This window comes from Bactrocera dorsalis, chromosome 3 (genome assembly GCF_023373825.1).
Source record: "Bactrocera dorsalis isolate Fly_Bdor chromosome 3, ASM2337382v1, whole genome shotgun sequence".
NCBI classification, from domain to species: Eukaryota; Metazoa; Arthropoda; class Insecta; order Diptera; family Tephritidae; genus Bactrocera; species Bactrocera dorsalis.
The window spans coordinates 12,210,111-12,237,904 of NC_064305.1; the positions used below are offsets into that span (position 1 = coordinate 12,210,111).

General features: G+C 36.3%; 1 protein-coding gene across 10 annotated transcripts; it reads right to left on the reverse strand.

Annotated features, from left to right (window-relative positions):
• Positions 1-4,530: 4,530 nt before the first annotated feature.
• On the reverse strand, positions 4,531-25,996 carry LOC105226688 (serine-enriched protein). Of its 10 annotated transcripts, none has more exons than XM_049451061.1 (10): positions 25,448-25,992; positions 21,645-21,915; positions 18,958-19,137; positions 17,379-17,537; positions 13,560-13,598; positions 9,181-9,298; positions 8,261-8,592; positions 8,059-8,199; positions 7,784-7,833; positions 4,531-7,606 (listed from the first exon to the last, which is right to left on the reverse strand). In XM_049451061.1, the coding sequence occupies exons 3-10, from the start codon at positions 19,126-19,128 to the stop codon at positions 4,684-4,686; spliced, it is 3,933 nt and encodes a 1,310-aa protein (XP_049307018.1). In that variant the 5' UTR covers positions 19,129-19,137; positions 21,645-21,915; positions 25,448-25,992; the 3' UTR covers positions 4,531-4,683. The 10 variants fall into 10 exon arrangements, with proteins under 10 accessions (XP_049307018.1, XP_049307014.1, XP_049307013.1 ...); XM_049451057.1 differs by having other exon boundaries at positions 7,514-7,833; positions 25,448-25,667; positions 25,823-25,989; XM_049451056.1 differs by having other exon boundaries at positions 7,514-7,833; positions 25,861-25,996.
• Positions 25,997-27,794: the final 1,798 nt, after the last annotated feature.

Sequence of the window (27,794 nt, forward strand, 5' to 3'; positions counted from 1 at the left end):
AAATTCAATTCAATACACAGAAGCGCGTGGTTTGGCAAAAAAAAAAAAATAATGCAATATTTTTCTAAATAGTAATAGTGTATATTTTATTATAAATTTCTGGTGAATGATAAATATTTGCATTTAAACTATTTTTCTAATTATTTCGGAATTATTTTATGTATTTTGTATGTATATATTTTTAAATTTTGTTTGTGGTTTTTTTATATTTTTGCTGAAGTAATGTTTCTCATTTGTTATATGCTTTAGTTGTTTTTTTTTCACATTTATAAAAAATTGTTGGCTATGTTTTATTTATTTATTTTTTTTTTGTGTTTGGGCTATTAAGCATTTAAATACGTGCTGATAGTGTAGTGATGTGCTGTGTTCTAGAACTGAAATAGAATAAAACTGATAGATATGTTTTGTAAACAAAAATTTCAGTTTTTTATAGATACGACATACAGTGTGGTATAATTTAAGAGACTACTCATAATTTTTTTCGATTACTTAACGCATTTCGAAAATTCGTCATTTTGTGTAGTCATATCAGTAGTGTCGCTAATCTCAACTTTAAAATGGCTGTTGGGACGTTGCTTGGTATTTCTTATTAAGCAGATTCCAAAAAATAATAAAAGCTTTCAGGCATAAGACCTGAGAAGATTCATGAAAATAGTAAAAGCTTTCAAGCATAAAGCTCTGTTTGAGGTTTCCAAGTAGCAGTTTTATTACAATAGTGAAAACTTTCAAACATAAAATCTGATATAAAGCTCTTATTTAGCATATTTAATAAAATAATGAAAGCTTTTCACCAGAATACTTCGTGTGAATCTCGTATTAAGGCAGATTCATTTAAGTAGTGAAAGCTTCTAAACATAAAGCTCTGTGCGAGGCTATTATTTAGCAGATTTTCTAAAAGCTTTCAGGCAGAAAGCTCTGTGTGAAAATGGTAAAAGCTTTCTAACTTAAAGCTCTGTTTGAAGTTCCTATGTAGCAATTTTATTACAGTAGTAAAAGTTCATTGATAAAGTATATTGCAAAGCTCTTACTTAGATGTTTCAATAAAATAATGGAAGCTTTTCACCAGAAAGCTGCTTGTGAATCTCGTATTTAGCAGATTTATTTATTATTTAATGAAAGCTTCCAAACAAACAGCTCTGCGAGAAGCTCTTATTTAACAAATTTAATGAAATAGTGAAAGCTTTTACGCCTAAAGCTCTATGAGAAACTCCAAAGTAAGCTTTTCCAAGCAAATTCCCACCGTAGATCACTTTAGAATAAAAATGGTTACTAATTTTTGTTGTTTTGGTTTATGAAAGTTCAAGGACACAATAGACCCTAAGTCGTGTTGCAAACCTCATAATATAGGTGCAAATCTTATGTATAGCAGCTGTAGCTGAGGGTATACATGAAGACCATGGAGAGTCGATTCGGCTCAATTCGCAGCAACTCGGACCAACGTATGGAACGATTTGGCGCATTTTCCGTCGAGATTTTAAATTGGAATCGTTCAAACTACAGCTTGTGCAAGAATTGAAGCCGCTGGACTTTCCCAAGCGACATCGCTTCGCTCTACGGACTCTTGAAAAATTCCCAGAAAATCCGACGTTTTAGAGCGAAATTTTGTTTTGCGTTTTTCCGGCTCAATGGGTGTGTAAACAAGAAAAATTGCCAAATTTGGGACGAAGAGCAAACTGAAGAGATCCAAGAGCTACCATTTCATCCAGAAAATACAAAGGAATGGAATGGTTTATGAACCGGTGGAATCATCGATCTATATTCCTTCAAAAATGATGCCGGTGAGAACGTAACCAGCAATGGAAATTGTTATCGCGTCATGATAACCGGCTATTGGAGGCCTAAAATAGAAGCTCGTGATCTTGACAACATGTTGTTTCAACAAGACTTCCCACACATCACATCAATCAATGGATTTATTGAGAAAACACTCTGGTGAGCAGATAATTTTACGTTTTGGGCCAACATGATGGTGTGATCTCACATCGTTAGGGTTTTTTCTCTGGGGATATGTAAAGTCTATGTAGACAATCCCACTTAGATTCAGGCCTTGAAGCAGAACATCACGCGTGCCATTCGCCAATTACCAGACGAAATGTTTAAACTGGTCATCGAAAATTGAACTCAACGAATGGATCAACTGAGATATAGTCGAGCCAATATTTGGAAGAAATAAGCTTCAAAAAATAAATGCCAAAGAATGTTCTTTCGAATGATAATAAAAATTCCCCATTACATTTTAATTGTCTATGTTTTTTCTTTAAAAAAATAGGAAACCTCAAAATGGATCACTCTTTATATATGTAGATAGCACCCAACAGCCATTTCGAATGCAAAAGTTGTCTACACATAACGGGTTTTACTTTAAAAATGTCTGATTTGAGTGAAGTTAAGTGTCTTACTTAAGTTGCTTGATTTGTTAGTGATTTTTTAAATATATATATTTTACACATATAAATTGTAATGTACGTATATATGTATGTATATGTACGAATGCCTGTATGTATGTAGCATTAAACGGAAGTCATTCTCGCTGCAATTATTTTTAAGCAAGAATATTATTATGTAATTTTTTATTTGAAACATTTCGAAATAGCCTAAGAACCAGAACCATTTCATGTATAGCAGGGTAAATTTGATTTTAATAAATATTTTTTTTTTATTTATGAATTTTTATGAGTTTCTATACACCCAACATTAAGATTGTCAAAAGTTTGTTTATTGTTGCTTTTTTGTTGTAAATTTTTTCTGTATGTATATAAGTATGAATTGGAATCATTATTGATTTTTGTAGTTGTAAATATTTTTAGTACTGCAAAAATGTTATTACATATTGTAAATCAGCTGATTTGTTTATTATATATATGTATGTAAATATATATATATTTTTTTTGATTTTGTGTTTTTTCTGTATATAGCTAATTTTTCTTGCAATTTGACACATTGATTCAAAAATTATTTTTTTTTACTGAGGAAATGCACAAAATGGCTGACAAACAATTTTTGTTTTTTTTTTATTTACATTTACATATACATACGAATTACATTTAATAATTCATTGCAAGTGTTGTACCGTTAAACTTTAGACAATGTGTGTTTTTCTTCTTTAAGATTATTGTTCGTCATTTCCTATATAACGATTGTATTCATAAGACTGGGTTGGGAACAGTGGGTTCAGCGCATGTGGATTATTAGTAAAATATTTAATAAATTTTTTTCCAACTCTATATTTATATACATGATTTATTAACATTTTTGTATATAAAGAATTGCAAAAACTTGAAGGAGCACATATCCGACACATATGTATGTATGTATTAAAAAAAATTACATTTGTATATTTTTGTATTTCACATTTACTATTTTGTTAGCAACTTCTGCGCTAGTTTTGAAGAAAATTTAATTTATTTTAACTACAACAACAGTATTTCATTGTTAAATTTCACTCGTACGACTTTAATACGCTTTGGTGCTCCATCGTCCCTACACTCTTCTCTAGTTCTGCTCTAGGTCCTCTCTTTACACTTCCTGAACTCCTGAACACTTTGCGTTTGACTTACTTTCTCATATTTGCCTTTGACTTACTTCCTCATCTTTTTTTTTGACTTACTGTCTCATCTTTGCTTTTGACTTACTTTCTTATCTTCGCCTTTGACTTACTTTCCTACCTTTGATTTTGACTTACGTCCTCATCTTTCCTATTGACTTTACTTTCCTCAGAACCTACTCTTCTTCGCTCCTTGTACTCATTACCAATAACTCGCTTTTGCTCTCATTTGTCACATACAACTAGTTAACAGTTTCTAAGTAAATTTCCTACTAGTTCATAAACTACATACATACATGCTGAGTATTAAATTTAGAATTCAGTTGCAGCGTTGCATTTAATTATTTACTAATAGTCCCTGTACTGTGGCTGTATGGCAATACTGTTCATCTTCAAGTGTTTACATACATGAACTCTCAAAAACATTCAAGTTTCGGCTACTGTGCTTAACCGCTCTTCCAACATTTATATCTCACTTTTTTCATACGAAGCTGAGGTTCTCACGATTTTCCTTATATAGTTCTATAGTGTTCGTTTTTTATGAGTTTTCCCTTCAATAAATTACCTATCTCAGTTCTGACCTCTGTCTCTCGCAGTTGTGATAAAATTATCTCTTTACTTTTCTCATTGCAATGTTCTCTTTTCTCTTAAATTTCAAGTCGTACGTCGCTGAGCCACGTCAGAATGGATACTAAGTCTCATCTGCCACGTTTCAAAACCAAATACCTTTCGACTATTCTCCCTGGAATATTTACTGCAATCTAAGCATTTTTTTCCCAAAACTTCACATTTTCTTCCGGCATCCTTCAACTCTTTTTTATTGCTATTATTTAATAAACTGATTTACCTATTTTTTACAAATTTCCGGTTGAATATATACTACAGGTCCTTAATAATTCCAATCAGCCCTAACCAGTATATAATTTCGCTCCCTCTCTATGCTTATTATTAATCTTCATACAAGTATTTCGTAGCAGAAGCGAAGACAATGTAACCCAAGCACAATTTTTACTTGTTGCGCTAACTTTAATAGACATTTATGAATCTCCAACCCTTAAACCCAAGCTTCATTCACGCTTATAACTATGCTTTATCAATCCACGGTAAAGAAAAAAAAAACATTCCTTCCATTACATTCTTTAAAAACTCTTGCCAGCCTCATGTATTCTCTTGCGTCTACTATCTCTACGCCGGTATCTATCAAATATGCGGCTACGATGTCGCTCGGTGCACAAAGCCTCCGGCGAACTATCGACCTTCTTCATGACTATGCGAAAAGTGAAGGTATGCTTGGGAGAAGCACTAGCCGCACGACGTGGTGATGGTGGTTCAAACTCACTACCGCTTGAGAAGCCGCCTGCTACACTACACACCACCGGGCACGGTGTACCATTGCCATAACCCGATGGTGTAGACATCGAACCAGTTGAGAGTTGTTGCGTCAATACCGAACTAGGGCGTGGCTCAAATATCGAGGCGCAACGCTGATCAGTACAGAGAAAAGTCTTAACTTCCTCTTCGCGTTGCTTGATAGTGAGCGGAAAATGCTTTTTCGTCGGATCGGCGAACGGACTGCGCTGCGGTTCGTGGTGACTGGGCGCCGAATGTGGATACGAGGAACTTGAATCGTAACTGTCACGTGAACTGTAGTTTGAGGAGGTCTGATTGGAAAGTGGGCTACGGGCACGTGAGAAGGCACTAAAGGGTGATATGCGAAGCGCACGCAGAGTTTCGGGTTTTTGCTTCTTACTCACTGGGAAGTTGGGTGAGCGTGCGGGTGTCATGCCACTCGCATCGGAGGGTGTATAATCAAAGTGTGTTTCTAAAGAGGACTTGCGTCCACAAGAATAGCCACTGCGTTGAAATGTCTCCGCATCGACTAGTTCAATGGACGATTTACGCAAGTCAATATTCGATTTCTTTTTATCATCCATGTCGACAATTTCAAAGCTTGAAGTTTGATCTTCGTAACTTGTGGATTGGTAACGGGATATGTCAAAGCTAGTGTCACGTGACGAATAGGGACAGTCGAAGCTTGACTCGGCGCGACTTGATTTACGATCGCCCTCGACCATTTCGAAACTATCACCACCAGAATCTAAACGCTGTAAGTTGATCAGATCATTATCGGTATCAGCACCGGGACTACGCAAATTTTCTAAAAATGGCGAACGCGGTGGGTCGAATGAAGAACGCCGTGAAGGCGGCTCAAACTCAATAATCGGACATTGCAATGGGGATTTCTCGGTCGCTAAACTATTTTCGGTTGCTTTGGCTAATGCTTGGGCTGCTGCAGCCTCGGCCTCTTCAGTTTCACGGCGCAACACTTGCAAATTCACATATATTGGTTCTGATGCATAGGACTTTAAAATTTCGGTTAGCTCAGTTCGGAAATCCTCCGGAATTACAAGGTCATTCGAATCGGATTCCCGTTCTTCGCTTATGCGCGGCTCAATTGGCTCACGACTTTCGGAACGTCGTTGAAAATGATGTGTTATTTGTGCGTTCTCACTTGACAACGATACTACTTTAAGCGAATTTGTGATCTCCTCTACTAAACTGGTGACAATTGTGTCGGTTGTGGTGCCGGCTTCGTCCACGTACTCCTCTTCGTGTATCTTCTCGTGCTTAATATAAGACTCACCGACCTTTTCGAAATGCACATTCGCCAACTCGAATGGCAGTTCGCCGAGCGGTGATGCACGTCCGGAGCCGGCACCACCGCCGAGACTGCCACCGGCGCGACCTACCTGTGCATCATGTGGATCCAAGCCGCTACTGCTGAAATTGGAGTCGGCACTGGCGCGCTTTGATGTGCTGGCAGCAGCCGCTTGCTTCGTCTTATCGTCATTGGCAGATCGACGTAATTTTAGTGACATTTTTGCATAGTGTGCGAATTTCAATGACATCTTCGGTTCGAATGCAACTTCGGACATTTGCTTTACGACCGCACTTTTCGCCGCAGTTGATGAAGCGGCCGGACTAGCTGAGAAAGTACTCTGTCTAATAAGTGGTCCCGATGACGAGCCAGACTCGGCACGTGTGAAAGCATTAGCGAAACGATTAGTGCGCGTAGAAATATGCTTAGATGGTTTACGTACAAAGGCCAGTATTTCCTTCATGACACTTGTCCGTTCCTTTTTCTCAGGTGTTGATTCTTTAGCCGCAGCTGCTGCTTCTTGTTTCTCTTTTTCTTCACGTTGCCTTTCCAGTTCGCGTGCCGCTTCGGCCGCTGCATTTGATTCTGCAATCTTTTCAGCTAATCTGCCAGTTTCCGTCGGATTGGAGACAGTGATTGGTGGTATAGGCATAGCTGTTAGTGGACTACGTTTATCGCCACCGAAATAAATGGGTGTGAAGAGATTGATTGATGGACGCTTTATGCCACTGCTTGAGCGCACTAAACCATTCTCATCTGTCTCCCCCTCGTCGTAGTGTGCATCCTGCACATGCACAGTTGAAGTGGGACTACGACGTGGCTGGCCGAACTCTACAGGCGCCGCAGCACCGATAGGCGAGCGTCGTTCCTGTGTATGCATGCTTAGCGTAGGACTGCGTGCACCGCCTGTAGGACTACGCGCGGTCGGGCTATGCAGCCCCAAACCAAACATAGGTTGTACAGGCAATTCATTCGGAGACTTAAGACGATCATTGGACATAATCAATGGACTGCGACGTCCTTGCGGACTGCGGTCATTAAAGCCCACTGGACTGCGACGCCCTTGTACCAACACTAGCGATCCAGTCATACTGTTCTTGCGGCGATGTGAAGCACGTAATGTGCCCTGTCGGGATAATGTTGTCGGCGTTTTCTGCGAAGTACTGCCCGGACTTTTCGATTCAGGTTGTGGTAGTATGGGACTCTTTGGTGTAAGTGGGCTACGTTTCTTATCATTGGCCGCCAATTGGGCGGTGTTTAATGTCAAATTTGCCGCTTGACCAAATATGGGTGCGGCATTTGGGCTACGGCGCTCTGATGGGCTGCGTCGTGTGCGGAAACTCTGAGATTTGGCTTTGCGAATTTTTGGTAATGATTGATGATGCTTATGACGGCCATGCGAGGATGAATGGTGGGTGGAAGAGGAGGAGGGGCCATTCAACTTATGTTAGTTGCTATTGTGCGGGCCGCTGGTGGGGTCGCTGCTGCCGCTTGAACTCAATGTTGTATTCGAACCGTAGGGGTCCAAGGAACTCTGTACGGACATCGATCTGCCTTGATTTTGACGTGCACGCCTCACTCGACTAGAGTTGGGAGACAGCTTTCCGGGGTCGATGCTTTCTGGGTCTGCCTGCAAAGGTTAGAATCAGACATAAAGGGGGGACAAAAGGGGTGGTGGAACGACAGCAGCACACATGTACCGAAATTGAACGTTCCGGTAGTGCACCAATGCCGTTTAACACATTTTATTATTTAGTTAATAAATACAATTTCATATTATATTTTATAGGTTATGTATTTCAACAACATGTACGAAAGGCCAAAAGCAAAGTGTAGAGCTTAAGCACGCGCTTACCTGATAGGCCAAAGCGTTCATAATGATCGAGTATGGCACCAAACCCAGTGGATGAATCTCACGCATCAGTACATTCGCCGGTATTTTATGGAACTGAATGTACTCCAGAAAATTGCCCAAAATCTCCTTCATATCAATATTCTGCCAGCGGATAGTAGAGATATTAGTTAATTTCTTGAGTCCGATTTACCGGTTAACTTACCGGATTGTTGTCGAAGTACTTCTTACTCCACATGAGCGCCGCTTGAAACTTAGTAAACTCGTCGGCGCGCAATTCTTCACGCGCCAATATCAGACGTACCACATGCTGTGGCAGCAACGTAAAGCTGCCCAAATTAAGTACCTCATTACCATGCTCGTCCACAAACTCCAGCACTTTTTGTACCAGACTCTTGGTACACTTGTATTGAATGTAACGTTCGGCAGACGCCAGCAACGCGCAGACAGTGTCTACATTGATGCAACACTGCACAAAGCCAGCACAAGCGCGCCGCAATTCCTCCAAACCATAATAATCTGCCGCGTTCATGACGCCTGAAGAAAGAATAGAAAAGAAATTTAATGGAAATGAGAGTTCGAGATTTAGAAATAGCTACTTGAGGCGCTAGTAATTTCGGACCTCTATTGCATAAACTGTATTCTAAGACGTCAAAGTTCTAAGTTAGAGAACGAAAGCTACTTAAGGCGGTAGTAATAATATCCGTGTTTTATTACAATAACTTTTTCCAAGACGTGAAAGCTCTGAGTTAGAGCATGAAAGTTCCACAGTTTACTTCTTACAAAGCTATTATCGAAACGAATATCTATTAAGTGACCTCAATGAGTCAAAGACGGAATTTACGATTTACTTATACTATGTATAGGTAGAATAGTAACTAAAAACTTTCTTCTCCTCCTACTCCTCACAAAACAGATCCGTTTTGACAGTATCCGTTGCAACAGCCACTAAAAATTTCTGCAGTAGACTAACTTCTACTCATTTCCCACTTGCGGAAACCAAAGCGTTTTGTCAGCTATTACTCTAATGTATTCAATTTCCTTTAGCGAGAAGTATCTCTTCACTTCAATATAAATAACACTCAACACCCTCAAGTTGCTATTTCTTCCATCACTCGTACCTACCCAAAAGTGTTCTCGGCTGCAACGTCACACAGCCGGTGTGTATGTACTCTATCAGTTGCCTGAAAACATCCGGTTCGAACTCCTCAATAATCAGCGTCTGATGTTGCTGTCCAGCCGGCTAGAATAAGTGAAGGTAGGAAATTAAATTGAATCAGTCTGAACTTGGGGCAAATTCAAAGCTGAAGAACTAAATAGTTAGTTATTGCAGTATACTCGTATATAGAATGAAGACGATAGATGTTGTATAACTATAGACACAGTTAGACAAATATTATATTAATATTAAAATCTTAAATTAGTTAATATACTTTTTATAAAATATAGACACAAAACCTTCAGGTAAATAGAAATATATAGAGTGTTTAATAATAAATATGAGGAAAATAGTTAAAAGGAAATAGTTAACACGTCGCGTTTCATGCTCTCGAAGCTAGAGTATTTTTGAATTTACAATTCTATTTGGAGACCATCTTGGCTTTAGAAAAATGTTAAGATCCCTTAAACTAATTCTTTATAAAGGGTGATTTTTTAAGAGCTTGATAACTTTTTTTAAAAAAAAAACGCATAAAATTTGCAAAATCTCATCGGTTCTTTATTTGAAACGTTAGATTGGTTCATGACATTTACTTTTTGAAGATAATTTCATTTAAATGTTGACCGCGGCTGCGTCTTAGGTGGTCCATTCGGAAAGTCCAATTTTGGGCAACTTTTTCGAGCATTTCGGCCGGAATAGCCCGAATTTCTTCGGAAATGTTGTCTTCCAAAGCTGGAATAGTTGCTGGCTTATTTCTGTAGACTTTAGACTTGACGTAGCCCCACAAAAAATAGTCTAAAGGCGTTAAATCGCATGATCTTGGTGGCCAACTTACGGGTCCATTTCTTGAGATGAATTGTTGTCCGAAGTTTTCCCTCAAAATGGCCATAGAATCGCGAGCTGTGTGGCATGTAGCGCCATCTTGTTGAAACCACATGTCAACCAAGTTCAGTTCTTCCATTTTTGGCAACAAAAAGTTTGTTAGCATCGAACGATAGCGATCGCCATTCACCGTAACGTTGCGTCCAACAGCATCTTTGAAAAAATACGGTCCAATGATTCCACCAGCGTACAAACCACACCAAACAGTGCATTTTTCGGGATGCATGGGCAGTTCTTGAACGGCTTCTGGTTGCTCTTCACCCCAAATGCGGCAATTTTGCTTATTTACGTAGCCATTCAACCAGAAATGAGCCTCATCGCTGAACAAAATTTGTCGATAAAAAATTTTCGAACCGAACACTGATTTTGGTAATAAAATTCAATGATTTGCAAGCGTTGCTCGTTAGTAAGTCTATTCATGATGAAATGTCAAAGCATACTGAGCATCTTTCTCTTTGACACCATGTCTGAAATCCCACGTGATCTGTCAAATACTAATGCATGAAAATCCTAACCTCAAAAAAATCACCCGTTAAATATTAGGTCCATTCAGTTCACCGTGAACATCGCTTCGTCATATGTTATTTATATAGTAAAACAGTAATCACGCATCGAAAATGGTTTCTACTCATAACAGCTCTTATAACATAAATTAGCTCTTAGCTAAGTTCCAAACCAATCCCAAAAATATCATAATTGTATGTATATCTTTCGAAACTATCATAAGTTGATACTCAAATATCAACGTTTGGTCTTCTTTTATTAGAATAGGAAAATTTAAAAAGTTGGCAAGCCGTCAAAAATATTAGAACTCCTACACCTTAAGTGGCAACGCTGTAACCCTATTGCTTTAAATCATTCGGGTATTACAACGAGTCATTAAAAATTCTGATTTATTTTAACTAACTTTTTACAAAAATTAAATGTAAAGGAAAATATAGATCAAAAATATTTTATTTAAAAATTAGAGAAATAAGTTACTAATATTGTAGGGGCAAAAGGTAGTAAGACTTTGTTCATAATTTTAAAATTCTTAATTTATTCTCTAAACTCGATGTCATCCCCCTCAGAGTAATCCTCTTTGGCTCCAATACACTTGTGCCAACGTTTTTTTCAATCCTCGAACAGCTGTTAAAATTTATTTTCAATTGACTCAAAACGGTTTCTCGGGAGCGGTCGTTTGAGTTTGCTGCATAGCCTGAAATCACACGCAGCTAAATCAAGAGAATACGGTGGTTACGGTACGATATTGGTTGAAAATTTGGCAAAAATATAGATAATAGAAGAAAACTGGCAACATAGCCTTAATTTGAGCATGCTTTAACATGGTTTTTTCGGCTTCGCCTAAGCTTTACTACGATATTCGGCCAATTGATCGTCTGTTCCCGGGTCGTAAGCATATATCCAGGACACATCGCCTGTAATAATACGTTTCATGATATCCTGGTAGTTGGAAAATATGGTTTCACAGACGTTAACGCGACGCTGTTTTTAGAAAAAATTTACTGATTTTGGAATCAAACGTGCTTTCACTTTTCTTAGGCACAAATTATCTTTCAAAATGGTTTATACTGATCTCTCCGATATTCCAACGACGTCAGTAAGTTCTCTGTCTATTCATCATCGACTTTCAAGCACCAATTCCTTTATTTTATTGCCGTATTGATCATCATTTGATGGTGATGGCTTCCTGAACAGGGTTCTTATTTAAAACCAAAATATAATACTAAAAAGTCTTACTATTTTTTGCCCACAGTCGAAGATCTTACAATTAATCTCAGTTAAATCATATGACTTAATAATAGAATTAATGTTTTTAGCTATTTTTATATACAAAAATTCACATGGCATATGATATATTTACAACAACACACACTAACTGTAGTATGAAGAACCAGTAATGAGTAGAAGTCATGCAAAGTAATTGTAATGTAGGTAAGAGTATAGGTATAAGGTATGTCTTTGTAGAGTATTTGTAATCAAAACATAAAAATCGAAATCAAAAATTTGCAACAATTTTATGAAAACCATAAAAAGATTATATTGTCTTCCTTGGTTGAAGTATAGATGAGTTCCATCGAATTCGAAATCAAGGATCAAAGTAACGAAGCTCGTTTGGTAAACGATAGTAGAGATGCAGATTTTTTTTGAATACAGTTAACAGCCGTTTCAGAGTGCTTGGGAGTGCATTCCAAACTTTAAACGCGTTTTTCTAAAATTGGGGTTTTCAAAGTCTCAAATTTCAATACAAGCTTCTTAAATATATTTTTTTAATCAATAAATATTTTTTTATAAACAATTGAATTGAATTTTGCTTATTCCTTCAATTAATTACTAGATTTAACATTCCTTTAACGAAATCTGTTTGTTTTTTTTTTCAGAGGCTTCAGCTCAAAGACATGGTGGTCACCACAAACCGTTTTTTGTTTTTGAGAGGAATCTTAAAAAACAGTTCAGAGATACCATAATATTTGTAGAAATGTTTGGATCACCAAATTTAAAAGTTTTCTCTGAAACAATTCTGAAAAATTTGCTTCTTCGACCTTCTAACTGTATGTTACCCCTTAAGCCCTGAAAAACTAAACATAGTCAACTTATGCTATTATTTTTATAAAGCCATAGCCAATTTTTAATAAAGTATAGCAGAAAAGTGCAATAACTAATATAGAAAATCGAAAGAAATTTGGATTTCATAACAACATTTGAACACAGCGTTGCATTTTGACAATGATTTGACAATATTTTTACTAAATTCAAATGCACAGTTAATAAGAAGCCAATGCACGTCAGAGACAACAAAAAATATGAAAAGCTCTTCAGGTAGAACCTACAAAGATTGTACTGATTGAGATAGTCAGAAACTGTTATATAGAAACTTTGACAGCTGATGGCTGGCGTCAAAATGCTGACAACAGTTATGACAATCATAATGATATTTACATGACAGAACGCTCATGGCAATAATGATATAAAAGGAATTTAACAGCTGATTGTGGATATCAGAATGCTCAAAGCAATAATGACAATGGTAGTTGATGTCAAAATTCTGACAGCAATAATGACAATCACAACAGTATTCGAATGTCAGAATGCTGACAGCTATAATGACAACTAGATCTACTAGATCAGACAGTTACAAGAGCAATAATGACAGATACAATATATTAAAAAATATCAGTTTTCAAACATTAATGATATTTTTTAAATAAAATATTCAGTTGCAGCTTCAATAACATGCGAAAATAATACAAAAATTCTATCAATCAGCACAATCTTGAGGTCTACGAATAGAAGATAATAGTATAAGATTTTTGCAATACAAAAAAAAAATTAATTAAATATCTAAACATCAATTTCGAATGCAAATAAAACACTTTAGGTATAGATTTTTATATAATTTTATGCAATAAATATTTAAGTTGAAATAAATTTTAATAATTTGATTCACTTTTGTTATTTTTACCTCGGGTATCGGAGCTAATTGTTGGGTAAAACCACTCCTCTAATAAATAAAGAATAAATTCAAACAAAAACAAAAACATTTTGTACATTAAAAATCCATGTGATTGTACAAGTATTTCTGTATTGAATATATATATATAAAGTATAATTATATAATGACGTGTTCACACTATGCATTTTTATTTGTATTAATATATGTACGTTTATGTGTATAAAATGAATAAATGGGAGGATATTTGTATGTTATAAAATTTGACTTCTAACTTTTTTCAATAATTTCTTTAATAAAAAGGGTTTTAAGTTATTTTAAGTATATAATTCGGGGGCGACAACGATGGAGCATAAAATACAGGGGATGGTTTCAACATATGTACATATAGATATATCGAAATTTGGTACAAGATATATGTAAATGATTAAAATACTTATATATACAAATTTCTTGGAATTTATTTTATTATTGAGCAGGAAGTTTAGAGTAGTTTTACAACTGGTTACAACTATAACCAGAAGATAGTGTGGATTATATACTTGAAACATCACGGTATAAACAACAGAATAGGAAGACCAGGAAGTTCCCTGCAAATCCCTATACAACTTTTGTCCGCATGGTGCAAATTGAAAGCTTCATCAGGGTCTTATTAATTGTCTCATATTTATCTACATGGAGAATGGAGTCATGTGTAGGAGTTCACGCATGTAAGGAAATTTCGCTGAGCGCCATTCTTTTAGATTTGGTTCCAACAGCTCAGGACTTCCAGTCTTTTTACTAGTATCCTCTGGTTAACCAACGAATATCTGTCTGAAAGCAAGCAAAAGTTAGAAGACGAACCATCCCTATCCAGGATTGTGCGCTAGGTTTGAGACCCGCCACGTAAAAAACGCCTTCAATGAAAAGGAAACAATAGCCTTGGACTGCAAACGCATTAAGGATTACGTTTTAAGGGCATGCACCTGGAATGTCCGGTCACTTAATTGGGAAGGTACCGCTACCCAGCTGGTTGATGCCCCCGTAAGAGCAAAGTGTGACATCACCGCTGCCCAAGAAGGGTGATGGAAGGAACAAGGATTGAGACGACTACTAACGACTAGATGAGGAAGCGAAACAAATGGATCTGGTAGTAAACAAGAGCAAAACGAAGTATCTCCTGTCATCAACCAAATATTCACAACTTGGCTCTCACGTCACTGTTGACAATTGTCAGTGTGTTTTAACGTGGGCACAATGGATCAATTGAATGCGTCGATCAGCGCCCTAAAAACTGGGTAAACATTTTCATTACCAATCGGCAGTGGGGCATGAACACACTAACCACCTTGGTAGGGTTCGAGGCCCATCTAAAACCTCTTCCGTACTATGTGCACGGCGCCAGGTTGCAATGCAACTCCACATTTGAACTGACAAAGTCAGTTCTTCCCGCGATTTGGGTTTAACCACAGCCATCAAGAAACTCCACAAAGGGCCAAACCCAATGAGCAGATTGGAGTTACCTCCAAGGGCTTACTGCTCCCCGTGGTACCAGGTTAAAGTCTCTGGTAAGACCTTGTAACCGTAGTTACTACCAGTTGAGTTTCCACACAACTCTGAACTGGCGGCCATGATTTTAGTCGCCTCTTACGCCAGGCATGCCTTACCACGGGCATATTCGGTTTTCCCAAAGGGGGTCCCCCCTTACCCGCAGGAGGAGTCACTGCTGACAGTCATAACTTCGAAGTCGTAGATAATTTCGTCTATGTTGGAGCCAGTATTAACAAGAACAAAAAAAATCCAACGCAGAATAACTCTTGCTAACAAGCTCCAAACTCTAAAAGTCACTCATTATTCCCGTCTTTTTATGTGGTGCAGAGACATGAACGATGGGAACATGTGATGCGTCGACGTTACGAGTCTTCGAGAAAAAGATTCTGCCGAAGATTTATGGTCCTTTGCGCGTTGGCCACGGCGAATATCGCAATCGATGGAACAAATTATACGACAACGTTGAACTAGTTTGGCGTATCCAGAGACAGCAGCTACGCTGGCTAGAATATGTCCTCCGAATGGATTAAAATACTCCAGCTCTGAAAGTATTCAACGCAGTACGCGCCGGTTGAAGCAGAGTAAGAGGAAGACCTCCACTCCGTTTGGAAAGACCAGGTGGAAAAGGATCCGGCTTCGCTCGCAATATCCAACTGGTGCCAAACAGCGAAGAGAAAGAAATAAAAATAGCACAAAAATCCATTTGAAATCAATTAAACAAGGCTGAATACAAAAAAAAAGGACCGATATATGAGTGCAAACGAACCCCATTAACCGAATTTCCATCTAAGAAACACTGCTGAGTAGCAACAAAATCGATAGATTTTCGAAGTGGATGGTTACTGGTGTTGAAAAGTAAGTCACTTACGGAAACATCAGACAAAAATCGCGGTGTTCGAACAGCGATGAACCGGCGCAAACAATGGACAAGCCAGTATTGATGGTCTTTTCTATGTGGGATTGACAGGGAATCATATACTTGAAGAGGCTCCTCTTATTTCGAATCTGTATTGTTAACAATTGGGCCGATTGAGGAAAGCAAATCAAATTTGGTCAATAGGAGAGGAATTGTGTTTCATCATGGCAAGGCTGGACCACAACTAATGTGATAGTGACTCGCCAAATGCTCCATGAGCCTAGTTAGGAGGTGCGTATGCATCCGCCTGATAGTCCGTACCTCACACCAAGTGATTACTACCTGTTCTGTTCAATGGCGGATGGTTAAGTTGTTAAAAACTACATCTCTAGAGAAGTTTGAGAAAATTTACTATTCCCAGTAAGGACAAGGGTTACTGACAGAGTAAGATGATGAAATTATATACAAAATGACAACATGTTTTCGATCAATCTGTTACTACTGCTAAATAAAATCTTCGATTTAATCCAGGAAGTAATGACATCGAAGAGCTTACTTTTTTTGGTCCATTATGAGGGAGAAACCAGACATTGAATAGTGAAAAGCGAAAAGGGAAGGTAATATTTAGCAAAACACATTTTTCAAAAAAGAAGATTTTTAAGCAGGCTTTATCTTCGAATATAGAACATACAACTCATAATTAAATCGAACAAAACCTTAACCCTGGACGGTTCGACTAACAAAGCACGTCCAGTGTTAAGGTAGAAGCTGCTAAAATCAGCTCCTTAGAAGCGAGAAGGACACTATAGAGATTACTATTTTCTAAATAAATAGGTATCCACTTATAAATCATACCATAATTTATAGGAGTTATTTTATAAGACTTAATTTACCAAGCATAGCTATACTGAAATTGCTATGATTACCTAGAGGCTTTCGGGTACAATTATGTAATATTGTTTTCTTAATTTATTACAGAGAGATTAAAGCATTATTTGGCAAAAACAAACACAACAAAACAAACTTTTCATTATTTTCGACAACAAAACGGCAAAACTGCCACAACGAGGAGAGGAAAATTTGTTGAATTTATGATTGCGGGGCCAAAAAGGTTTGGGATTACAAATTTCTTCATAAATGCTGCGGGGGAAATACTTTTGGGTACAAACTGTTACACATAACAGCATTATGCACGCACATGTTAACGCACAAACATAACGCAGACGCTCAAACCACTTAAACATAGAGAGACAAAACACATACATGGATATGTATATGTGAGACTGTGTACGTATATACATAAAAACAATACACAAAACTCGTATATTATATATGTATGTACTTCCGTAACAAAAAAAAAAAACTCATTTATGTACATAGATACGCCTTATATACAATATTTCTTTGTTGTTTTTCATAGCATAACAAGCACCCCCAAAACCAACCTGTTGTGCCGCATTTTGTAGATTCAACAGTGGCTCCGATGAGCGCTTAAGGAAAAGCCGTAATTTATTCTCTTTGGTCGATGCTTCACGTTTGCGTTGCGGCGATGGCGCCGAGTACAGCATTTTGGCGAAGACACGCGAACGCGATGCCAAAACAGCCTGTGGAGAGAGAGAGTGAAAGCGTGAGTATTATAGAGCATTTAAAGGCTGTACTTTAATTATTTTGAAATTAATATAATAACAGTGCTTAAAAGCTTAAATTTCTTGGTAAACTATTAAAGCATTTCTAGTGAAAGTGTTTCTCTATTCAAAACGTTTAACTTGTGGTAACGCTGTGAACTTAAGGCTTCATATTTTTGCAATAATTTATGTTTTCAGATTTTAGAAAATTCGTAAGTTGGTTGGAGATTGATGGAGCCGCTGAAGATCCGTCAAACTTTCCATGACAAGTGTAAACATAACCTTCTTCTTCTTTAGTTAGGAACAAGTATCACACGAATCTCACATAGATCTCTAGTGTCCAAAAGAAATTTCTATAACTGACGTTCGGTCTTACTTTCATTCATTATTTGTCTACTAGTTCCAAAGGGTGATCTATTTCGAGGTCTCCTACTTTTAAAAACAAAAACACAGAATCGTAAACTTTAATATTCAAAAGAACATTCTTTGGTATTTATTTTTTGAAGATTATCTCTTTCAAATGTTGGCCGAGTCTACGTCTCAGATAGTCCATACGTTGAGTTAAATTTTCGCTGATTCGTTTGAGCCAGCCGAAATGGTAACTGCCGAATGACACGCGTGATGTTTTGCTCCAAGGCCTGAAGCGAAGCGGGAGTGTCTGCATAGACTTTTGACTTCACATATCCCCACAGGAAAAAGTCTAACGGTGTAATAGCACACGATCTTGGTGACCAACCGATCGGCTCAAACGTGAAATTATCTGCTCACCGAAGTGTTCTCTCAATAAATCCATTGATTGTTGCGATGTGTGAAAAGTGTCAGCGTCTTGTTGCATCAAATGTCGCCGAGATCACGAGCTTCAATTTCAGGCATCAAATAGTCGATTATCATGGCACTATAACGGTCGCAATTGACGGTTACGTTCTCACCGCCATCATAATTGAAGAAATATAGACCGACGATTCCACTAGCTCACAAACCACATGAAGAAAAACTTGCTCGAAAACGTCGGATCTTCTTAGAACTTTTCCAGAACTCATAGAGGGGGCGTAAAAACCGCCAAGTCATTCCATACGTCAATCCAAGTTACTGCGAAGAGCGTGGAATCGACTGTCTACGTGTATATCCTCAGCTATGGTTTCTATATTTCCTTCACTACTTAGTGGACATGGTCTTCAGACTACACAAGATCTTCTCTATTTTTTCATTAATGTAACATAACCTTACTTTCTCATATATTTTGATAGAAATACCGATTCAAATGAAAGAAAGTAAAGGTAAACCTTTCGAGCTCTCAAAGTTTCAACAGTGCAACAAATGTCATATGATGAGTGAAATATCTGCTTTTCACCGATTTTTTACACAGATTTTTGGTCTCCATTAATAGTACCAAACTCACCTTAACCGCACATACTGGTTCGCGTGTATCGCCAACCAAAAAGGTCACATCGCACAACTCTGGCATCGATGCCAGAAATTTCATATCCTCGGCTAAGCCGGTCTTATTCTCGAACGTTGACAAATCTGGCTCCGCATCAGCCATGCCGGGCAGTGTCAGAGCTTCGGGCATTTGGGGTTACTGTGAAAGGCATTAAAGTGTAAAAGTTAGTTGTGTAATATTTAACAGAAATGTGTGGATATAACTAAAATGAGATGTCTGTAAAAACCAGAAAAAATGTTCTTTAATATTATAGATTCCATTCCATATCATAAAATTTCATGCAATATTAAAAGAGGGGCGCATGACTTGGCACAAACCGGCTTACATTGATTGGAACACTTTTATTGCAATATCAACTAAAATTGAGGGTAACATATGTATGCTTTAGCCAGCTACTAACCTTTGCCTATCTCTACATATGTAAATCACTTGCAGTTTGACACAACACTTGTGGCCTCTCCAGCAACTCCATGACGTATACACGACGAAAAGCAAAATAAATTGCATTACGTCAGTAGACAGCCACGTACATAGGTATGTACATGTTTCCAGAACCTTGAGCTTAGATGCTGTTGTTATTGAGCAATCAGCGTTATGTACTTGACTATTTATGTATAGGTCCTTGGAAACACATTGAGTTTAAGGTAGCTACCTAATCAAAAGGGTTAATCAAGGCGGTAGATAGAACTGTCTTAGATGTATGTATATTATGATGCCAAACTAACGACAGTAATAGTATCAAAGATACAGTCTTAACTGTAACCTATAATTAATGGTTGCCACTTATGCGTACTTCCGGCTTTGACCGTTCCAGTATTGTCAAGCAACATCTCTTCCCTTCATTGGAAAGCTTGACATATTTACTATGCATGCATCGGAATGTGTGACATACTTAGTACAGTTAGTATGAAAATGTAAATGATGAATCAAATCTAATAACAAATGCAAACTCGCTAAGCCTGTGGATAAAACTGGAACTACGAAAGCATCAAGTAAATTCAGCCTGATTTTCTCCTTTACATCAAGAAATGTCTGCACTTAACAAAGAAGAAAGGGGTAAGTTTAGGTGTAAACGAACATTTCATACTTCAGTAAATTGCAAGAAACAAAGCCGGGAAAATATCTTCAGCTGTTGGCAAAGCTTTATAACAGGTGATCCAAGTGGAAGTACTTTTTAATAGCCTTTCGTTGACATATCATGCGAAGAAAATATAACAGCTCTAGCTGAGACTGTACACAAAGACCATGGAGACTCGATGCGGCGTCGTTCGCAGCAACTCGGACTGATATACGATTATGGAACGACTTGAGGCGTTTTATTTCTGCTGAGATGAGTTTATAGGGGTTGTAGCGCTGTTGCCAAACCTAAAAGATCGATAAATCGGCGGTGAAAGTCCACAAACATGCTTAGCTACAAGTCCTATCGGTCGAATGAGGAAGAGGAAAGGTTGGCTTGGACTACCAAGAAAATGGAAGAAGGCCATTTATACGGCATAACGACCGCAATTTACACCCACGGATCCGAAAAAGGAATTGTAGCCAATTGACTAAGAGAAACCTTCAAAAACCAAGGGCGGCAGCGTCGGCCAGCGCTTAATCTTGGTATTAAATGACCGAAGACACCCTTTAAAAAGTTAGGGAGGAGAAATGGGAAGCAATAGAGCTGAAACTGCTGGATGTGCTCTTTCCAAGATTGTATGGAGACCTACAATGCTCTGAAAGCGGTGGACCGGAGCTGCATTCCGTCTATTCCGAAAGCGAAGTTCCTCATGCCTCGCACGGTTCATATACACTGTCGACGAAGAATTGATGGTACTAAAAGTCCCAACTCCGTACTTCTATTATACTCTGTAGCAGCATTGCTTTAAATCGTATAGCAAAGACCTTTTTTTAGACATGTGATTTTCAAGAAGAAAAAAAGAATATGAAATCAGCTTTACTAAAAAGATAAGAGACTAGCTTTATGTTTAAAAATTTTTTCGAGCACGTGGTCGGCGCGGCTAGCTCTTATTAATTTCAGCCATGACTTAGCAGGGGACCGAAATATGGTTGTCGGTGATATCAGATTCCAGCACAAGAAAATTCATCAGTCTACTTGACTGTCTCAGGATTGAAAAGTTCGTAACCAGATCGAACATGTTGTGATAAATGACTATCACCAGTGTCCTTAATATGTGCACGCTCCGAGAATCTAATATAGACTCGGACCACTATCTTGTTAAAGAGAGGATACGGACGCACCTGTGTACAGCAGGAAAGGTGCAACGTCGACATCTTCAGTGTTCTTGGGGTGCATACGCTCCGAGGTCCTAACATAGACACGGACCACTATCTTGTTATAGCGAAGATACGCATCCGCGTCTGTACAACAGAGAAGGTACGACGTCGAGAAGCCACTATCGCAATCGGTAGCGAAAAGGTTTTCTACTCGACTTGTATTCCACTCTCTAAGATCATTCGTCAGAAATACGGTATAAGAGAACTGTGGGACGGCATTTCAAGCCGAAAAATCGGGTGAAGAAGGACCTGGGTGCAGCTGACCAATAATAATTACCACTTGATTGATTGTTCTTCGTCGTTACCAATTTTTTATACGCAAAAATGACACACCCTGTATCAAGCACTTTTAATTATTACTCACTTACCTCTTAAATTTAATTGCTAGCTACACGCTACTGTTGTTGTTACTGCACTTCTGTTGCCAGTAAATTGCAATATTTTTAACGGATTCTAGCGAACTGCGAAAATCCGTTGAAACTTAGATTTCATATCATTTCGTTTTAAATTTCACAAACATTTTGGAAAACATTTTGCAAATATTTTATGCACTTTTTTATATCAACAATTGATTATATACAAACAGGCAAAACAATTTAATATTAATTATTATTTTCTATTTATTTTAAGGGGAGGAAACTGCAAAAACACGTAGAGAAAATGCGAATGCGAGGGGTAAATGGGAGAAATTTCGTAAGGGAATGAAAACTTTTGAGAAAAAATTTAGAAAAAAGTTAATAATAAAATCTTTTAGAAAAAAGTTAACAAAATGAAGAAGAAAAATTAATAAAAAAAATCATTAAAAATATGCACAAGAAGAATCACATGCCATTTCGGGGCTGGTGTCGTACTGTAAGGGTTAAAGTGTTTGACTGACAGTGGTTACGGTACTGTTGCACTGGGGGAGGTACTGCAGTACGCTGAAATGTGCAAGAGGGGGCAGAATTTCAAAATGTGGGGGAAAAGAATGTAATAAAAAATTTTTGCGGCGAAAAATAAATAAATTTTAAAGAAGAATATTGTATAGACTATATACATATATATATATATATATATGTATAATATATAATAAATATATAAATTACTTAAATGCTTCCTAAAGACCTCTGTATTATGCATAATAAATATTAAATATAAATATACACATACGTGTATAATAACTTACATAAATATCCTTTATATATTTAAAAATTAGCAAAATTAAATATTTTTTTTAAGCAATGCTTTGCTATTTCCTGCTTTCACCATAGAGTACGAGTACATCAGTACAGATACATAATAGGATATTAATATATACTCTCTTCGAAGTATGTATACATATGTATACTTATGCATATTGCTATTTATGCTTATGTATCGGTGCTCATTTGGGAGATATTGACCCAAATTTTCGCTACAGTGAGCAAAATTTGATTTAATTATCGGCTAACCTATAAACACACTGATATATGTACCTATGTATGTGTGCATGTGAAATATATGAAACACTCACACTCATAATTTTGAAAGGTATAAGGGTAAAACTCAATTTATTGCGCTCTTTCAATTTTACATACATTTTTATATTGTTGAACTTAGATTTTTGTTTGTTAATATCGGAATATACATAATCTCGTTCATTCACCATATAACGGTATAATTAAAAACTCACTAAAACGCAATGAACCAGTAACTCAATACCCAAGAGACATAAAATTTTACACTTTATAGGAGTCGGGCTGAATATTGGACGACAGGCTTGACACCGCTCACTTTATGGTGACATTCCATATCTCGAGTTCCAACGCACTGATTTCGACTAAATTTAGTACGTCGTTTTCCTTTCACATTTCCATGTCCCAGTGCGAAAAAGGGCGAAATCGGACTACAACCAAGTCCCCATAAAACAGAATTTTAAATTCTATCTAATTCTTTTTCTTTCCCATACACAAATAAAGAGGCAACGACTGTTACGGGTTTAACCTTTGCACATATGTATGCAAATGTTTAGAGTATGCCACATTATAATCAGAAATTGTTCAAATCAAGTGAAAACTCTTCAAGCCGCTACACCGAATTTTTGGACAGTATATATAATTGACTTTTGAACGAAAATATCGGAGAGTGTTTGAGATATACAATTGAAATCCACAGAGAATTTTTTCCTGAAAAAGGTGATTCTATTAATCGGGTCAATACTTTCCTGAGGCCTCATATAAATAATATAGAGATTTTCGAACTTCCAGATCATTTTATACCGCTTATATCGGCTAATATGTGAGTTATCCCAATGAAAATAAGAAAGCCTGTTTTGTTCATTGCGCCTAGAATGGCTAAAATTGGGCGAAAACTAACATAACTAATATTTGGATTTTCGAACATCCAGCTGACTATACTCTATATGATTGGTTTTTTTAGTATGTGGCATGTTAAAAGTATGTGGTTTTGGCACTAATAGATAAAATTTGGTCGATACCATATATAAAAGTATAATGTTTTTCGTTTATCTAACGAATCGTATGCCGATTTTGTCTATCAGTGTACAACTTTGCTTCCGCCGTTTTCCAATAGATCTCTTTAAGGTCAAGCACTGGCCGATTAAATCGTTTTATATCGATCTTGGACATTTGTGTCAACATAAACGCAACAAAATATTTGTAGAGATCTGTTTGGATCCGAAACTTATTCTCAACTGAAAATGTTACTTTTTGAGTCGAATTCTCAACATTTGCGGGAAATTTTGCTTTTCTTTTCTAATTCCAAGAAAAGTGCGTCTGAGAACCCGTCCACGCTTTACTGAGGCTGACACATACATAGACAATATTATTACTGTACCTCGATCGTACTACCATCTCTATGATTTCTATTAGGTATTAAAAAAAATATAGAATTTTTGTAAAGCAAATTGTGTTATCTTACAAAGAAATGGATCATAAAGCAATTCGTGTATTAATTATGCATTGCCTTTTGAGGGAATAAGGGAAAACATTTTTGGACCATTTTCATACAATAAAGCCTTAAATTTACAAAAAAAAAACGGCGGAAGCAAAGTTGTAGACTTAATAATTTTGAAAATATTTTTTTAATTATAATAGTTATTTAATTTTATTATTAAAAAAACAAAATATTTTATTTTATTTATAAAAACGTGTATTATCAGATTTTATTTATTATTATATTTTTTAATACCTAATTTTTTTTAATCTAATTTTTTTTTGTTTTTATAAATTCGCAGTTTATTGTTTTTTTACTTTAAAGATTATTTAATTATTATAATATCCACTCTTAATTGTTTTAAATATTTTTCAATTATTTAGATACTTTTTTTAACAAAATATTTCTTTACAATTTATTATATAAAAGTTTTTATTAATGTTAAAATTTATTTATTTTTCTTACTATTTTTTTATGAAAACTTAATTTTTTTTTTGATTTGTATAAATTACTTATTTATTTTTTTTAGCAAAATATTTCTCTAAATTTTTCTTTTGTATATTTTTTTTATTTAAAAAGCATTTATATATTAAATTTATTTCATTTATAAGTTTAATTTTTTTTTGAATGCCTCCTTAAATTAATTTTAAATTTAATATTTTTTTATTTACTTAAGAATTTTTTGTTTCTAATTTTTTATTTAATTGATGCTAATAAATAATTAAAAATATATAAATATTTGCAGAAAATAAAGAGATATTAATACGTATGTATATATGTATATATGAAATGATTAATGTTGTATTTTTAGAGAATACATTTAAAAAAAAGATCTCTTGATCTCTTTGCTAATTTTCGATACAAATCTATTTGAATGTAATACCTTAAAAATAAGTAAATTTTTACTAAGTTTTTTACTAAAATAAAAAAACATTTAAAGTAAAAAAAATATTATATAGTAAAAATTTTATTATATTGATTCAAGACTAAAAAGATTTTATACAAAATTTAATTAAAAAACTTTTCGAAAATTAAGAAAAAATTACTTCACAGCTGTCTGAGGCAAGCAAAAACTATGCATGTTAGTTGAGAGGGAGGAGGCAAACAGTTATACAAAAATTGTGTATGTATGCGTGGTATGTATTTACAACTCTGTGTGTGCATGTAAGATTTAGAAAAACAGAGAAAAAGTGCTAAAAAATGGCGAAAATGGATTTTAGGAATTTTAAGAAAATATTTTGACAAAAATTTGCATTACTTTTACGTTTTGACCGCTGTGTGAAAAGAATGTGAATTGAAAGCAGCGCCCAGCAAAGCTGTATCCTTGAATTGCAGACGCGCTACAGTTTTAGCTATTTGTGTATATGTGTAGGTGCTGAGCAGCCTTTGAACGTTTAGCTAATGCGTAGTTTTCGCTGAAGTGCGTAACTTTGAATTTCTTCTTTTAAATTAAATATTTTTACTGCTGACTTTGCTACCTAGAGGAGATTTCACCACCACTTTTATGTGTGCTTGTGTACAACCAAAAAATTTTTCAATTTAAAGAAGCAGCAAATGAAGCCTTGCCAAATGAAACAAGCAAACACAAAATTCTTCTCCGCTGCAGGCTTTGCACGAAACACGAATGATTTACTTTTAAATATTTGCTACGATTTCAAAATTTCACTTTACAATTTGCAAAAATTCAATATTTTTTATGTATATGTATTTTTGGTAGATGCTTTAGCCACGTTTACAAGTACCGTACGCGAGTTTCGAGTGCAACCGTTGCGAGCAAAGGACACTTTTAGTCTGTTGCCTGATGTCGGCGGAAGCTTCGTGTTTCGTGGGTGTCTACATCAAAAGGAGTTGGCTCGCATGCCACCACATGGCCGAGCGCCTATAACGGTATTCATATACCTATGTAAGTACAATGTTCAGTTAGTTGACATAGCACGTTCGTTTGTGACTCGTCAAGTGTGCGAGTGTCTGTTTATGCAAGGACGACGCGCGCATAATTCGGTAGTTCGGCAGGAGTGCTTGCAATCGATAAATATGTGGCGGGTTCAAAGCTGGTCTGGTGCTACAAGCAAAATCACTACTGAGACCAAAACTTTACAACAACATCTACATATATCTGGATAGACGACGTGCGAGTTTTCGTTAGCCGAGTGTCGAGCGCAACGACACGACGGTGTTATCGAAGCTTCTCAAACAACAAAGCGTCCAAAATAAGCTGCAACAGTTTGTTGGAGGCACGTACACTTGAAATGTGGCACGTATTTATTTATTGTGTGAGATAGTCGTTTCGGCATGGACTCACCTCCGGCATATGACGAAAACGCTACCCCCTTTTGCCCTTGAAATTCAAGGTGTCGCTCTATGTAAGCATAGACGCCCTTGATCATAAAGCAATGACTTTGTATTTTACAGATTTTGCATAAAAATTATTAAAAAAAAAAAATAATAATAATAACATTTTCAGTTTTTTCAAAAAAATGTTAAACAAAAATATACACTCAAACATACTCTTTAAAATAAAAAATTTCCTTTCGTAAATTATTAATAAAATTTCCACCATATGTTCTATATACCGTTATCATCATTTCATTTATGTACAGTTACACAGCAGCTCTCACGTACGCTCTCCAATTTTCCTTCCAATCTTCGCTCGCGTTTTCCTCTGTTGCCAAATACTACGTTGTTTTGTTTATTTGAATGTCAACATTTTTAGTTATCTATATATTTGTTTTCCTAACCTTTTGTTTATATATATGTACATATAAGTGACTCTCTCTCTCAGGTTTAGCATTTTGTTGTGCTTTATCTTCCTTCCTTTTCATATTTACTTCGTGGTTTACTGCCAATTGCTTCTCAATGCGCGCGCATGGCAATAGTTGTAAACATATTTGACAGCTGTCAATGACAACCAGGTGCAACTTGAACTTGGCTGCGATTTCTGTAAACCCAGAAATGCACTGAACTTGTTAAGATATAATTTTATGGAATTTAGTAACATTTTGGAATTATAAATAGTAGTTAATATAATATTTTGAATATAATAAATGCCAGCACCATCTACTTAATTAAATTCAAAAGAATACATGATATGATTATAAAGGTTGATTTCGAACTACTACTTTTTTAAAGAAAAATCGCAGAAATTTCAAATTTAATGGGGATTATTTATTATCATTCGTTATACCATTCTTTGACATTTATTTTTCGAAGATTATCTTTTTCATATGTTGGCCGCGGCTACATCTCAGATGGTCCAACTTGAATACAATTTTCGATGACTCATTCGAGCACTTTGACTGGCAACTGTCAAATGAGACGCGTGATGTCTTGCCCCAAGGCATGAATTGAAGTGGGATTGTCCGCATAGATTTTAGACTTTACATATCCCCACAGAAAAATGTGTGACGTTGTGATATCATATGATCTTGGTGTGAATCGACCGTCTAAAAACGTGAAATTATCTGCTCATCGAAGGGTTTACTAAATAAATCCACTGATCGATGCGACTTGAAAGAAGTGGCGCCGTCTTGTTAAAACGAAATGTCGCCGAGATCACGAGCTTCAATTTCAGACATCAAATAGCCGGTTATCATGACGCGATAACA

What these genes read in the sequence shown, in the direction of transcription:
- LOC105226688 (XM_049451061.1), bottom strand. Translation starts at nt 19,128, where the DNA reads ATGCCCGAAGCTCTGACACTGCCCGGCATGGCTGATGCGGAGCCAGAT. An exon ending in GCAGCCGAGAACACTTTTGG is followed by an intron (nt 8,593 to 9,180) that starts GTAGGTACGAGT and finishes TTCTTTCTTCAG; the next exon opens with GCGTCATGAACGCGGCAGAT. An exon ending in AGTACTTCGACAACAATCCG is followed by an intron (nt 8,200 to 8,260) that starts GTAAGTTAACCG and finishes ATCCGCTGGCAG; the next exon opens with AATATTGATATGAAGGAGAT.